The sequence below is a fragment of the Phascolarctos cinereus genome, unplaced genomic scaffold, assembly GCF_003287225.1.
Source record: "Phascolarctos cinereus isolate Bilbo 61053 unplaced genomic scaffold, phaCin_HiC Scaffold_4;HRSCAF=312, whole genome shotgun sequence".
In the NCBI taxonomy this organism is placed as follows: Eukaryota; Metazoa; Chordata; class Mammalia; order Diprotodontia; family Phascolarctidae; genus Phascolarctos; species Phascolarctos cinereus.
In genome coordinates this window covers 268,906,694-268,919,881 of record NW_027555847.1, presented here as the reverse complement: position 1 = coordinate 268,919,881, position 13,188 = coordinate 268,906,694, and the positions used below count along the sequence as shown (strand labels likewise).

The 13,188-nt window shown below is 37.9% G+C and overlaps 1 protein-coding gene across 1 annotated transcript in view; it reads left to right on the top strand.

Moving 5' to 3' along the window:
* The window catches only part of TMEFF1 (transmembrane protein with EGF like and two follistatin like domains 1), a 147,636-nt gene that overhangs the window by 29,504 nt on the left and 104,944 nt on the right, over positions 1 to 13,188 (top strand). The window contains exon 2 of the mRNA XM_021004617.2: positions 11,194 to 11,303. Coding sequence (XP_020860276.1) covers positions 11,194 to 11,303 — 110 coding nt within the window. The remainder of the gene's footprint in view (positions 1 to 11,193; positions 11,304 to 13,188) is intronic.

Here is a 13,188-nt window from a genome sequence, read left to right as displayed (position 1 = left end):
TATTGTTGGAGATAGATGTATGTGTGTATACATACATATAATGTATGTATACACACATATATACATATGTACAATGTAATAATATACATATATTATACACGCACACACAGAAGCATATAAAGTTGGCAGAGGCCAAAATCTTGACTGATGTGATTTAATTATAATGGCTTGAGCTGAAGGTGAACTTGGAAAGAGAATTTTCCTTTGAAGCGGGGGTTCTTAATCAGGGAGCAGTGACTTTTTTTAAAAAAATGCATTTTTGTGACTTTATTTCAGTGTATTTGGTTTCCTTTGTAATCATATGTATTTTATTTTATGGATCAAAAGAGAAAGGGTCCATAGGCTTCAAGAGACAATCCAAGTGCTTGTGACACACAAAAAAGGTTAAGAACCTCTGTTTTAAAGGGGTGGGAGGCTCTGCAGCCAGGTCCTGATTAGCGCTAATAAGGAATCCCCTAAGTGGTTACACGTATTTGAATTCCCACTGTTCAAAGTTAGGGCTGCTAGGTGGTGCAGTGGATGGAGTGCTGGACATGGAGTCAGGAAGACTTATCTTTCTGAGTTCAAATCCAGCCTCAGACACATACCAGCTGTGTGATCCTGGGAAAGTTACTTCACCCTGTTTGCCTCAGTTTCTTCATTTGTGAAAATGAGTTGGAGAAGGAAATAGCAAACTACTTCAGTATCTTTTCCAAGAAAACCCCAAATAGGGGCAGTTAGGTGGTGCATTGGATAGAGCTCCAGCCCTAGAGTCAAGAGGACCTGACTTCAAATCAGGACTCAGACACTTGACATTTACTAGATCTCTGACCCTGGGCAAGTCACTTAACCCCATTGCCTCGCAAAAACAAACAAACAAAAGAAAACCTCAAATGGGGTCACTAGAAGTTGGACATGACTGAAAAGAATGACTAATACTATATTCAAAGTTATAATTATGTAAAATGTGGAAATTGGTTCCAGCCCAATGAACATATGCTGTGCAAATTCAAATATATCCAACCACCTGAGGGGATTCATAATTCACACTAATTAGGACCTAGCTGTATTCTTTTTTTATCATGGACTAAGGAGGAATTAGGACTAGGAGGCTCTTGGATTCCCATAAGAGAGAAAGAAAGCATGCAAACAACAATCTAGTTCTAGACTAGTGAAATAAACCACAGAAGTAAATATTATTATTATTATTATTATTATTATTATTATTATTATTATTATATTACCTGAGAGGCATCATAACATAATGGATAGAGAGCCAGCCTTCTGGCACCTAGTGGCTCTATCCTGGGAGTTCCTTATACCGATAAAATCACTGGTCCTCTTCCTTCCTGGAACCGCAGCAGAACACAAACAGAAGAAGGAAGCTCTTATCTCCATGTGTGGAGGCTCATATCTTGCATGGTAGATCTTTAAAAGTTACCAAGAGAATGTAGTTAAATCCTACAATTTATATTTCAAAAAAGTATTGGTAGCACACATATAATTATAATATAATAATATATTGTAATTTTATCATATAATATAATAATCTCACAAGTATGCTAAGAGGCATATTTATATATATGTATACATATGTGTGTGTGTGTGTGTGTATATATATATATACACACACACACACACACACACACACACACACACACACACACACACACACACACACATATAATGTAACTAATGGTTAGAGAGCCACCCTAAGTTCTAATCTCACATCTGACATATAGTAGGTGTGACTCTGGACAAGTCACCTAACATCTCAGTGTCAGAGCAGGTGCTGATCTGCATTAATAGAGACAGTTTCCTTGTTGGGAGTTCCTTATATCTGTGAGGACACAGTAAAGTCCAGTTCTCCTTCTGTCCTCTCCCCACTACCCCCCACCGGAAAAAAAATAGGCTAGAGTACTTTAGCTGTGAACAGAAATAAAAGGATTTCATATGATCATATGCAGTAAAAGAAGAATCTTGCCTAGGTTTTAATTTATTTTCTATTGAAGGCAATCCTATAATATTGCATTGTGAGATTTTTTTCTCTTAGGAAGATACTTATTTATAAATTTCAATTAATTAGATTTTACTTTATGCAATGATTGCAAATTATTTGTAGGCAGTATGGGCTTACTTCTTTGAATTGTGTGGGTTTTAAGTTTGTAATCTCAGATTTTCTTACCTTACTTATCCTTACAATATGCCTGTTAGGTACAAAAGGAAAAGTATTATATATGATATATGCCAATTTTATAGATGGAGACATAGGAGTTAAATAATTGGGCCAAGTTTTCAGAGTAAGTGAAAGGTAGCGCCAGTGTTTAAGCCCAATTTTCTTAATGGCCACTCTAGCATTCTGTCTCTGTTAACCCATATTGACTTTTTTGCTCATTCAGTTATTTTTTGAAAATTCAAACTATCAAAAGTTTTCTTTTTTTGTATGTGTGAGATAATGTTAAAAAAGGGTAAAAAGGAGAATTTGGAGCAAATGGATAAATGCATCTATTGTTCTTGGTCAGTTATTTTTCAGTTATGTCCTACTCTTGGTGACCCCATTTGGGATTTTCTGGGCAAAGATACTGGAGTGGTTTGCCATCTCCTCCAGCTCATTTTGTAGTTAAGGAAACTGAGGCAAACATGGTCAAATGACTTGCCTAGGGTCACACAGCTAGTTATCTGAGGCTGGATTTCAACTCAGGAAGATGAGTACTTAGAAGTAAAACGAGTCATGTAGTACAAAATACATTTTTACTATTCCATGAGGCTTTGGAAGTTCTAATCTGCATGGTGATAAGTTCTGTTCCAGTATATATGGATGCATTCATATGGACTGTTTGTGCCAGACCTGTGGTAGAGCCTTCTGAGCTCATATTGGCCTGATCAGCCACAGTCAGACACACTGTACCTTGATCTCAACATAATGATGTTATTTTGGTCCCCTTGAAGAACAAAGGACAACAGCAAATATGGATGCATACTATATGCTGGGTACTGCTAGAAACAAGTAGGGATACAAAAGCAGCATGGCCCCATGCTCTTCAAAATTCCAAATTCAAAAGTTTAGATAGTGTGTTCAGTAACTTTGTAGATGGCAGAGTTGGCATGTTGGAGGACAGAATCAGGATCCAGAAAGAGCTTCCTGATCTAGAATGATGGGCTGGCTCTAAAGAGATGAGATTTTCTGGACATAAAAGTAAAGTCCTACATTTGAAGTAAAAAATCCACTTCACAAGTTGAAGGAACAATGGAGAGAGAACAATTTTGTTTGAAAAAGTTCAGTTCAAGCTCAATAGTAGTGTGACATGGCAGTCATCTTTGGCTGAGATAGTCTGATTTTAGGCTGCATTTAGAAAAATGGTGTTCATAATGAGGTGGGTGATGACCCCATTGTACTCTTTCTTGATCACACAATACCTGGAGTATCATGTTTATTTGTTTAGAGCACCACATTTTTCATCACTATATTAAGCTGGAGAGTGAACAAAGGAGGGTTACCAGGATCTTTGTGGGCCTCAAGACCATGCCCTGTGAGGAGCTGTTAAAGAAATTAGATATGTTTAACCTTCAGAAGAGAAGACTTAGGGGGAGTATTATAGGAATGGGTGTTGTATTTTGTCAAAAGCCTTTTCTGCATCTATTGAGATAAACGTATGGCTTCTGTTAGTTTTATTGTTGATATGATCAATTATGCTGATAGTTTTCCTAATATTGAACCAGAGGGGGAATATTATAGCATGTTTTCAGCCAACCTATCACATAACATCATGAATGAAAGATATCTGTTAGTGTCATTTCCTCCTTTCATCTGTAGGTAGTTCAATGAAGGCAGGAACTGCCTCTTACCTAAATTTTGTATCTTTCTGGTATTGAATACAATGCTTTGTTTGCTTAAATACAGGGCTGCAATGAGGCTATCTTGCATTGACTTTCCCTGTGTGCTTTCGTAGGGGCAGAGACCTTCTCACCAACTAGTTACCTGGTTAGTCCCCAGTGGAGAACTGGATGGAAGAGAAGCCAGCCATGCTGCTCTTGACTCTTTTCTTCTTGCTTGTACTGGCAGACTGTGGCATCTTCTAGAACTGCCCTTTCCATACATTGTGATGTTTTAAGCATTTTATCAGTATGTCTGTAGCCATGCACTAAAACATGGATGGTCGTTCGGATCGGTGCCAGTTCTACTTGCTTGCAGTCAGAGTTGTTGCTGTTGTTCGTCCTTCATTCTTGCTGAGGACCATTGGCATCATCGGGGTGATGTATTGACTTGCCTGTGAATTGAATTTAAGCGAGACAGAGCTGCACAAAGTCATCAACTTCACTCTCGAAGTTAGAGCATCCCCTCAAGTTATCATTCTCTATTTCCCCCCCTTTTCTCAACCAAATTCCTAGAACAGAAATTCTTAACCTTTTTTGCATGTCATGGACCCCTGTGGCAGCTTGGTGAAGACTATAAATCTCTTCTTGGAATAATGTTTTTAACATCATTTAATTAATTTAGATAAATGTTTTTAAATGTTTTGAAAGTTTTAAACTAAAAGACATACATGTACAGGGGAATACAAGATAAACAGAAGGTAAATACAAAGTAGCTGGTGAGGTAGTACTAGCAGCTGGGGGGTTAGGAAAGGCATCATTTGGAAGGTAGTGCTTGCACTGTGTTTTGAAGGAAGTTTGAGATTCCCTGAGGCTGTGAGGAAGGAGGCATCCCAGACCTGGGGGCTGGCCAAAACAAAGACATGTATATATGAGATGCAGTGCCACTGGGTAAGAAACAGAAAGAAGGCCAGTTTAGCTGGATCATAGAGTATAGGAAGGGAAGCAATGGAGAGTGAGACCAGAGAGGTGGGTGGGGGTCAGATTGAGAAGGGTTTTTAAAGCCAAACAGAGGAGTTTCCATTTATCCTAGAGATAACAGAGAACCATTGGCCTTTACCAACTAGGGAAATGACATAGTTAGATTTACTTTTAAGAAAAATCCGTTTGGAAGCCGTGATGAAGATGGATTAGAGTGAGGAGAGGTTTGAGGTGGGGAAACCAAGCAGAAGCCCATTACACTAGTTTGGGAAAGAAGTCATGAAGACCTGAATTAATTAGTCGTGTTTATGTGAGTAGAAGGAAGAGGCCAAATGTGAGAGATGTAGAATAAGGGTAGAATAGGATTTGGCGACGAATTGCCTACGTGGGGTAAGGGAGAACGAAGAGTGAAGGGTAACATTAAAGTTATGAACCTAGGGGACTAGAAGAAAGGTGGTGTCTTCTATAGAAATAGGAGTGGGTTGTAGGGAGGGGATTTGACAGGTGGCCAGGTGGTGTGGGGGATGGAGTGGTATACTTAGAATTAGGAACATCCTACTTAGATTCCTATCTCAGATGTTTATACACTGTGTCACCTTAGGGAAGTCTCTTCATATCTCTTTCTCAAACTCAATTTCTTCCTGTGTAAAATTGAAATAATAATAGCAACTACTTCACCGGGTTGTTGTGAGGTCAAATGAGCTAACATGTGTAAAACACTTTCTAAATCTTAACGTACTATGTAAGTGCTATTATTATTATTTTCATTATTATTACTATTATTTTGCAAACTTCTGATTTATTCTCTCATGGTTACTGCTGCTATGCCATTTCCCCCAGGACCTGAGGCCCTGCTGATTACGCTTAATCATCAGGAGACATTCCGCAGTTCTTTTTTGGTTTTTTGTTAAATTAAGTTTTTATTTTTTTTGTTACATTTTAAGTTTTGAACTGTCTCCCTCCCTTCCCAGAGAAGGCCACCATTTCTCTCTCTTCTCTCTGTCTCTGTCTCTGTCTCTCTCTCTCTCTTGCTCTCTCACACACACATACAGCAAAAACATACTATATGCATACTTGTATTTATCAGTTCTTTCTCTGGAGGTGAATAGCATCTTTCTTCATAGGTCCTTTGTAGTTGATTTGAGTATTTGTAATACTCAAAATAACTTAGTCATTCACAATTGGTCGTTCCCATTCGACATCTATAGACTATTCCTCACAATTTAGCTGTCAGTCATATATTATGTATTGTTCGTTAATTGTTTCATGCTTGTCTTGCCAACTACAAGCTGCTTAAAGGGAGGGACTAGGACTTTTTCTGTATGCCCTATATCCCTCACACATGATCATCAGTAAATGCTCATTTGTTCACAACAGTACCTGTACATATAGAGAAAAAGACATTTATCATCCAGATAGGCATTATCCAAAACCTCTAATAACAGATAAAATTTGTGACAGCTTAGAAGAGATTTCAAAAGTCAAGGTAATCTACACCACCACATTGCACCTTCATGACAATTACAGACATCTTCACTTATTTTTGCCCAGATAGTTGGAGTGCTAGAATGTCACATAAACCTTTAAGGCAGACAGCTGTTATTTGGAAATGCTGTAAATTTTGTTCCCCAAGTTAAGCTGCTATCATTTTCATGGCGCATTAACTTGGCTAATGAAGAACTTATGTTTGACTTTCAGCTTATTTTAGCTCCCTCGGTCCACCTTGGGTAGGTTGGTCAGAAATACTTATTTTTCCCTTGAGGCTAAATGTGTAACTTTGAAAGTAACTGGGAACCATTCAGTGTATGTTCCTGCTAATCGGAGTATAGTTATCCCTTCTACACTACGGGCATTAGGAGCCCAGGACCACCACGATCTGGAAAACCTGCATGAAATTTTTTGGCTCTCCTTTCATACTAGAGAAGAAGTCTGAATTATTATGGTATTAAAAGATAGACTATATTGATGTTATATAATACTATATGTATATTTTATGCATTTTTGAGTTTCTAAACTTTTTCTGTGTCATCTGCTGGCCTTCTCATGTTGTCTGTGGCTTCCACAAAACTCCCCCCAAAATTCCCATTTAATTTCTTATGCCAACCCGTGTTATATGAAAACTTCAGTGGTGAAAATCACAATGTGGAAGGGGTAACTGTATATATAGACAGGGAAAAGGAGTGAGTGCAGGACTGTGTATGGGCAGAACCACAGAGAATAGATGAGAAGAGTTGGCAGTTAGGTGGTACAGTGGATTAGAGCACTGGGCCTGAAGTCAGGAAGACTCAAATCCAGAAGTTCAAATCTGGTCTAGACACTTTCTAGCTGAGTGATCTTGGGCAAGTCACTTAACCCTGTTTGCCTCAGTTTCCTCACCTGTAAAATGAGCTAGAGAAGGAAATGGTAAACCATTGCAGTATCTTTGCCAGGGCAATGTCAAATACGGTCATGGACAGTCAGATACATGACTGAAAAACAACTAAAAAAAAGTCAGTGAAGAAAGAGTGGTTTGTGGAGAACAAGGAGGTCCGACAGTGTACACTGTCCTTACATCTTAAGGGAATAGAAGAGAAAAGAGGAAAGAGAAAAAAGGAAGACTGTCAGTGGTGTCAAAGGCAGAAGCAAAAACCTCAATCATGAGAGGTACTAAACCAGGAGAAGAGGAAAGATGCAGTGTTTGTTTTCACTTGTTCTGTAGTATTTACTTGTGTCTTTTTTTGTTTGTTCTTCAGTAGTCTCTCACATTATAAAGAATACAGGGACTTTGACTCCAGCTTCCTCTATGACTCAGTCTTATTTACCCCAGTGTTTAGTACAGAGTACACACAACAGTCAGTGTTGTTTGCTGACTGGTCAGTTTCAAAATACCAGCTCCCTGGATTTACTCCTGGCAAGTCTCCAGGTGAAATACTTGGCTGCTTCTTCCTGGGAGTGTGAATGCAGATGATTGACTCCTTATGATACTCTGGAGCAATGAGGTGGCACAGTGGCTAGAATGTTGGGCCTGGAGTCAGGAAGTATGAGTTCAAAACCTGCTTCAGGCATTTACTAGAGCTGTGTGATCCTGGGCAAGTCACCTACATTCTTTCAGGTTCAAGTTCTTCATCCATAAAATCAGAGTTTTAGTCCCTACTTCACAGGCTTGTAGAAGAATCAGATGAATAACATATATAAAGTGCTTCGAAAACCTTAAAACTCTATATAAATGCTAGCTACTACTATTATTATCTTCCTAACACGGTAAGAGCAGATGTAAGTGTAGGAGGAAACAAAATGTAATCAGAACAGATGGAACAGAGTGGAATAGTGTTCTAGCTGACTCAGGAGTAAGAAACAGATGAGAAGGGCTAGTACTCTTTGGAGAAATTGGCACCTTGTTTCTTTTTTTAACTATCAAAGTCTAATAATAGAATTTTAGACACTGAAAGCACCTAAGAGACTATCTAGTAGTCTAATCCCTTCATTTTCTTTTTTAATTAAATTTTTTCAATTAACAAATATTTTCAAAATTTTCCACCCCATTTCCAATTCCATGTAACAAATACGCATAACAAATCAAAACAAATTCTTGCCTGTGCCACGTGCACATTGAATCCATCATATCTTTGATAGGAGGTGAATATCACGGATCATCCACCATCTGTCTTCTAGAATCATGCTTGGTAATTGCAATGATTAGAGTTTTGAAGTCTTTCAAAGTTGTTTGACTTTACAGTGTTACTGTTTTGTTTTGTTTTTTAGGCAATTGGGGGTAAGTGACTTGCCCAGGGTCACACAGCTAGTAAGTGTCAAGTGTTTGGTCTGAGACTGGATTTGAACTTAGGTACTCCTGACTTCAGGGTTGGTGCTCTATCCCCCGCGTCACCCAGCTGCCCCTTTACAATGTTACTGTTAATACATAAATTGATTTCTTGGTTCTGTTCACTCTGTACTGTATCAGCTCATGTGAGTCTTTGCAAATTTCTCAGAAATTGTCCCTTTTTTTTTTTATCATTTCTTAAGGCACAGTAGTATTCCATTACATTCATACACCATAATTTGTCCAGCAATTCCCCAATTGATGGGCACCCTTTTACTTTCCTGTTCTTTGACACTACAAAAAGAACTGTTACAAATATTTTTGTGCATATGGATTCTTTTTCCCTTTCTTGGATCTTTTTTGAATATAGAATCACTGTGTTAAAAGGGTATACACAGTTTAATGACTTATTTGGGTACCTTCATTTTCCAGATGTGGAAACTAAAACCCAGAGGGCATGGGTGATTTACCCAAGGTCAAGCACAGTCTACAGCACGTCACCTTTCTTGTTGTAGTTTGGATATTTGCAGCCACTTCACTACTTCTACTTTCCAATTACTGATTTCCTGTGAGAATAAGACTAAAGAGATTTTTAATTTTTAATTTCATCCCATAAAGTTGACAGTCTTGTTGAGTCTCAACCAGTCCAATTATTGTCATCTTCATAATGGTGTTTATTTCCTAGATGAAGTTTTACCTAAATGTCACTAAGACATTTAGTGGAAAGAGAGGAAGATTGATCAGCAGACTGTCTAATAGGATGCTCGAATTTTGATGGATTTTCTTCCCCTTGTTAGGTTTGAATTACATGAATCAACTTAAAAATTTACCTTCAAGTCATAACTGGGTTATGACTTGAAGGTTTTCCTTCGCTCTTCCCTTTCATCCTCTACATCCAAGTAGTTGTCAAGTCTTGGCAATTCTATCTCTGTAACATTTTTCACATAGTCTTAATTTCTGTACTTGTCACCTCTCTCCTGGATGGAGAGAATCCTAACTGGATTCCATTCTCTTCCCTCTTCTATGCATCCTCCATGTTGATGTCAAAACAGTCTTCCTAAGGTACAGATCTGATCATGTCACTCTCCTGCTCAAAAAATTTGAGTGGCTTCCAATTGTCTCTAGGATGAAACACAGATGTCTAAGCCTGGATTTTAAAACCCTCAGTAATTTGTCTCCAGCCTACTTTCCAGACATATTTCATATGAACCCCCTTTGCACACTGTACATTCCAGACAAACTGGCTGTTACTTAAACTTGACATTCCATCTTATCTATGGACCTTTGTGTAGACTCTTACCCCTAGGCTTTGAGTGGGCTCCCTCCTCTTGTGAACTTCTTAGAATCTTTAACTTCCTTCGAAGTGCAGCTCAGGTAACACCATTTATACAAAATTTTTCTGGATACCTCTAAGTATTAGTACTCTTTCCACCCTCAAATTACCTTATATCTATTTAGAAGATAACTGTATGTCTGTCCCCACAATAAAACATAATCTTGATGAAACAGGGACTTTTTTGTTTTTGTTTTCCCCAGTGCCTAACATGGTGTTTTTCACATAGTAGGTGCCTAATAAAACATAATAGGACTGAGTCCAAATTCAGGAGGCCTGGTAACTTAGTACTACTAACAATAATAGCTATGTGACCCTGGACAAATAATTTGACCTTTCTGAGCCCAAGTTTCATCATCTATAATTTACAAGCATTAAAGTAGATATTCTCTAAGGTTCTGGTTCTTTGATTCTATAAGTATGTCATCTCACCAAGCTACCATGAGAATTCTTAGCACATCTTTAGGAGAATCACTTAAGCTCCCAGCCCTCAGTTTCCTTATCTGTAAAATGAGAGAGTTGGATAAGATGGACTCTGAGTTCCCTTCCAGCTCTACATTATTATCCTATGAACTTAAAGGTCCCTTCTGGCTCTGAAATTTTATGAGTTAACTTCCTCACTGACAGAATCAATTATTCATTTTCTAATCAAATCTAAAGCACAGGGTAAAAATAGCAGGAAAAAAATCTTCAAAAATGTTGGCAGCTCAAAGTGCGAAAGCTCTAGAGATTTTTGTAATTTGGATCACAGGGTTTAGAATTGAAATAGAATTGTGTTAAGCAGCATAGTAGTGGCAATGGCTTGCTGGACCTCAAGAAGTTAGGAAGACTGCGTTCACATCCTACCTCTGAAACTTAGTAGCTTTGTGACTGTAGGCTAGTCACTGGGAATATTCCCACCCATAGAGCTTATCCTAAGGAATTGTGAAGTTCAAATGAAATAATGTATGTCAAGCATTTTTTAAACTTTAAAGTTCCTCATAAATAGCTGTTATTAAATCATAAGGTTTTGAACTTTGGCCTGATTAAGGCTATTTTGGTAATTTTTTTCTTGATTGTGAAATATTCTTTTGTGGGGACATTTGCAAATTATAAATTCTATAGAAGGCTTTGATTTGACACTCATTTTTTATTATGTTGTCTTTTCCCACTTTATAGGCATGAATGTGATCACAACATATTTCAGGACTGTTCATTTATAAAAGCCCTTTTAGACACAAATCTAAGAGGCAAAATCAAATAAGTTAATCAGTGTATGTAAAATGTTATTTTTTCCCCTCTGTTTCAGAATTAAATGTGAGGGAGTCTGATGTAAGAGTTTGTGATGAATCGACTTGTAAATATGGAGGACTCTGTAAAGAAGATGGAGAAGGCTTGAAATGTGCATGTCAATTTCAGGTGAGAGTATTAACCCTTTCACTTCTTCATTTATTTGTTATTTGCTATTTTTAGTCACTTAGCATTAAATTATAGATTTATTATAATGATTATATTATTTATTATAATATTATTGTTATAATGTTAATATTATTAAATTATGTAGAGTCTTGTTGAGATCTTTGTGCAATTTCAATCTCTTCTTCCTCTCAATAGTGTTTAGCACATGAGCAGTGATTTTGGCAAGTGCTTACTATGAACACTGCAATTCAGGGTGTCCAAAAGTCCCATGAAATGGTGATTCTTATTGCCTTTTGGATGAACAATAAAACCTCGCTCTGCTAGTTTATTTGTCTTTCCAAGGAAGGCCCATCGGCCCTCTTTCCATATACCTGCAACTTTCTTCTCCTCTTGTGTAGTTTCTCATTTATTCTCTCATTTGTAATAAGGATAGAGTTGAAAGGCTCGACACCTTTTTGACTCCACCTGGGAAATTGGGCATGTAGGTGACTCATTCTTCCTTTCATACCAGTTGCCCTACCTCTAGGTACAGAGCTGTTGTGAGAATAAAATAAACAATATATGTGAAATTGCTTTAAAAAAAGAAGAAAAAATTTCTATTAATACAAGCTGTCATCATCATCATCATCATCACCATTATTATCATCATTGTCTCGTTCTCGTTTTGTATGGGGTTCAGCTAGAAATGGTCCTAGGACAAGTTGCTCTTCAGCCATTGTTCATTTATGTTTAATGAGCTGCTGTATAGGGGGATAAAATAACTCTTTTTCTGTGGTAGAATCAAATTATTACGATGTAAACTTATCCTCTGGAGCCTGTCTAAAAGCATTTTCAATTTAGAACAGCAGAGATGATACTGCTGAAGAAATGACTGGGAGTCCTTTGCTAACTACAAGCAAGGCTGAGGACTATTGCGTTTATAGATAATGTGGGAGAAACTTGCTGCAGAAGCTCCAGGAATGTCTTTCAAAATGATTGAGCAAAGCCAAGCTTTTTATGATCTTAAGGAAGTAGAATCAAAGGATGGGATGAACAGGTTCAAATGGTGGGAAACAGATTACAGGGAAGGAGTATAGCTCAAGGCTGGCAAACTATGGCCAAATTTGGCCCACTGCCTGTTTTTTCTATGACCTACAAGCTAAGAATGGTTATATATTGTAAAATAGTTGTATTTCCATACGGTTTAAAAGTGATTGTATTTAAAAATATAAAAACCATTCTTAGTTCTCAGGCTGTGCAAAAACAAGTGGGGGGCCAGACTTGGCCTGTGGTCTCTAGTTTGCTGACACTTAGCTATAGATTGGGGGCAGGGCAAAGGAATAAGCATTTATATAGCACCTCCTATATGCCAGGCACTGTGCTACGTGCTTTTACAAATGATTCTTACAACAAAACTACAAGGTAAGTGCTGTTATTATCCCCCTTTTACAGCTGAGGAAACTGAGGCAAACAGAGGCTGAGTAACTTGCTCAGGGTTATGCAGCTAGTAAATGTCTGAGGCCAAATTTGAGTTTGGGTCATCCTGATTATAGACCCAGTGCTCTAACCATTGAGCTTCCCCATTTATTAGTTAAAATTAGTGAATCTATGTCATTGTTCATTGAATTAAAGAAATAAGATAAGAGGCTGTTTAGAGAACTGGCCTCAGGACCAGAAAGGTTTGAGTTCAAGTTCTGCTCCTGACACATACTGGCTATGTGATCTTGGGTAGGTCATTTAAACCTTTGGGTGCTCTAGGCGACAGTATTAGCAGGTGCAATATTAACAGATAATCATCTATTAATGGATCATCAAAATTCCAGCTTTTCATTCTCTGCCTAGAGTGGAGATTTTCTCAGAGACTTCCAGGGCTGCATTGCTTCCCTGCATCCCTTTCCATTCATGC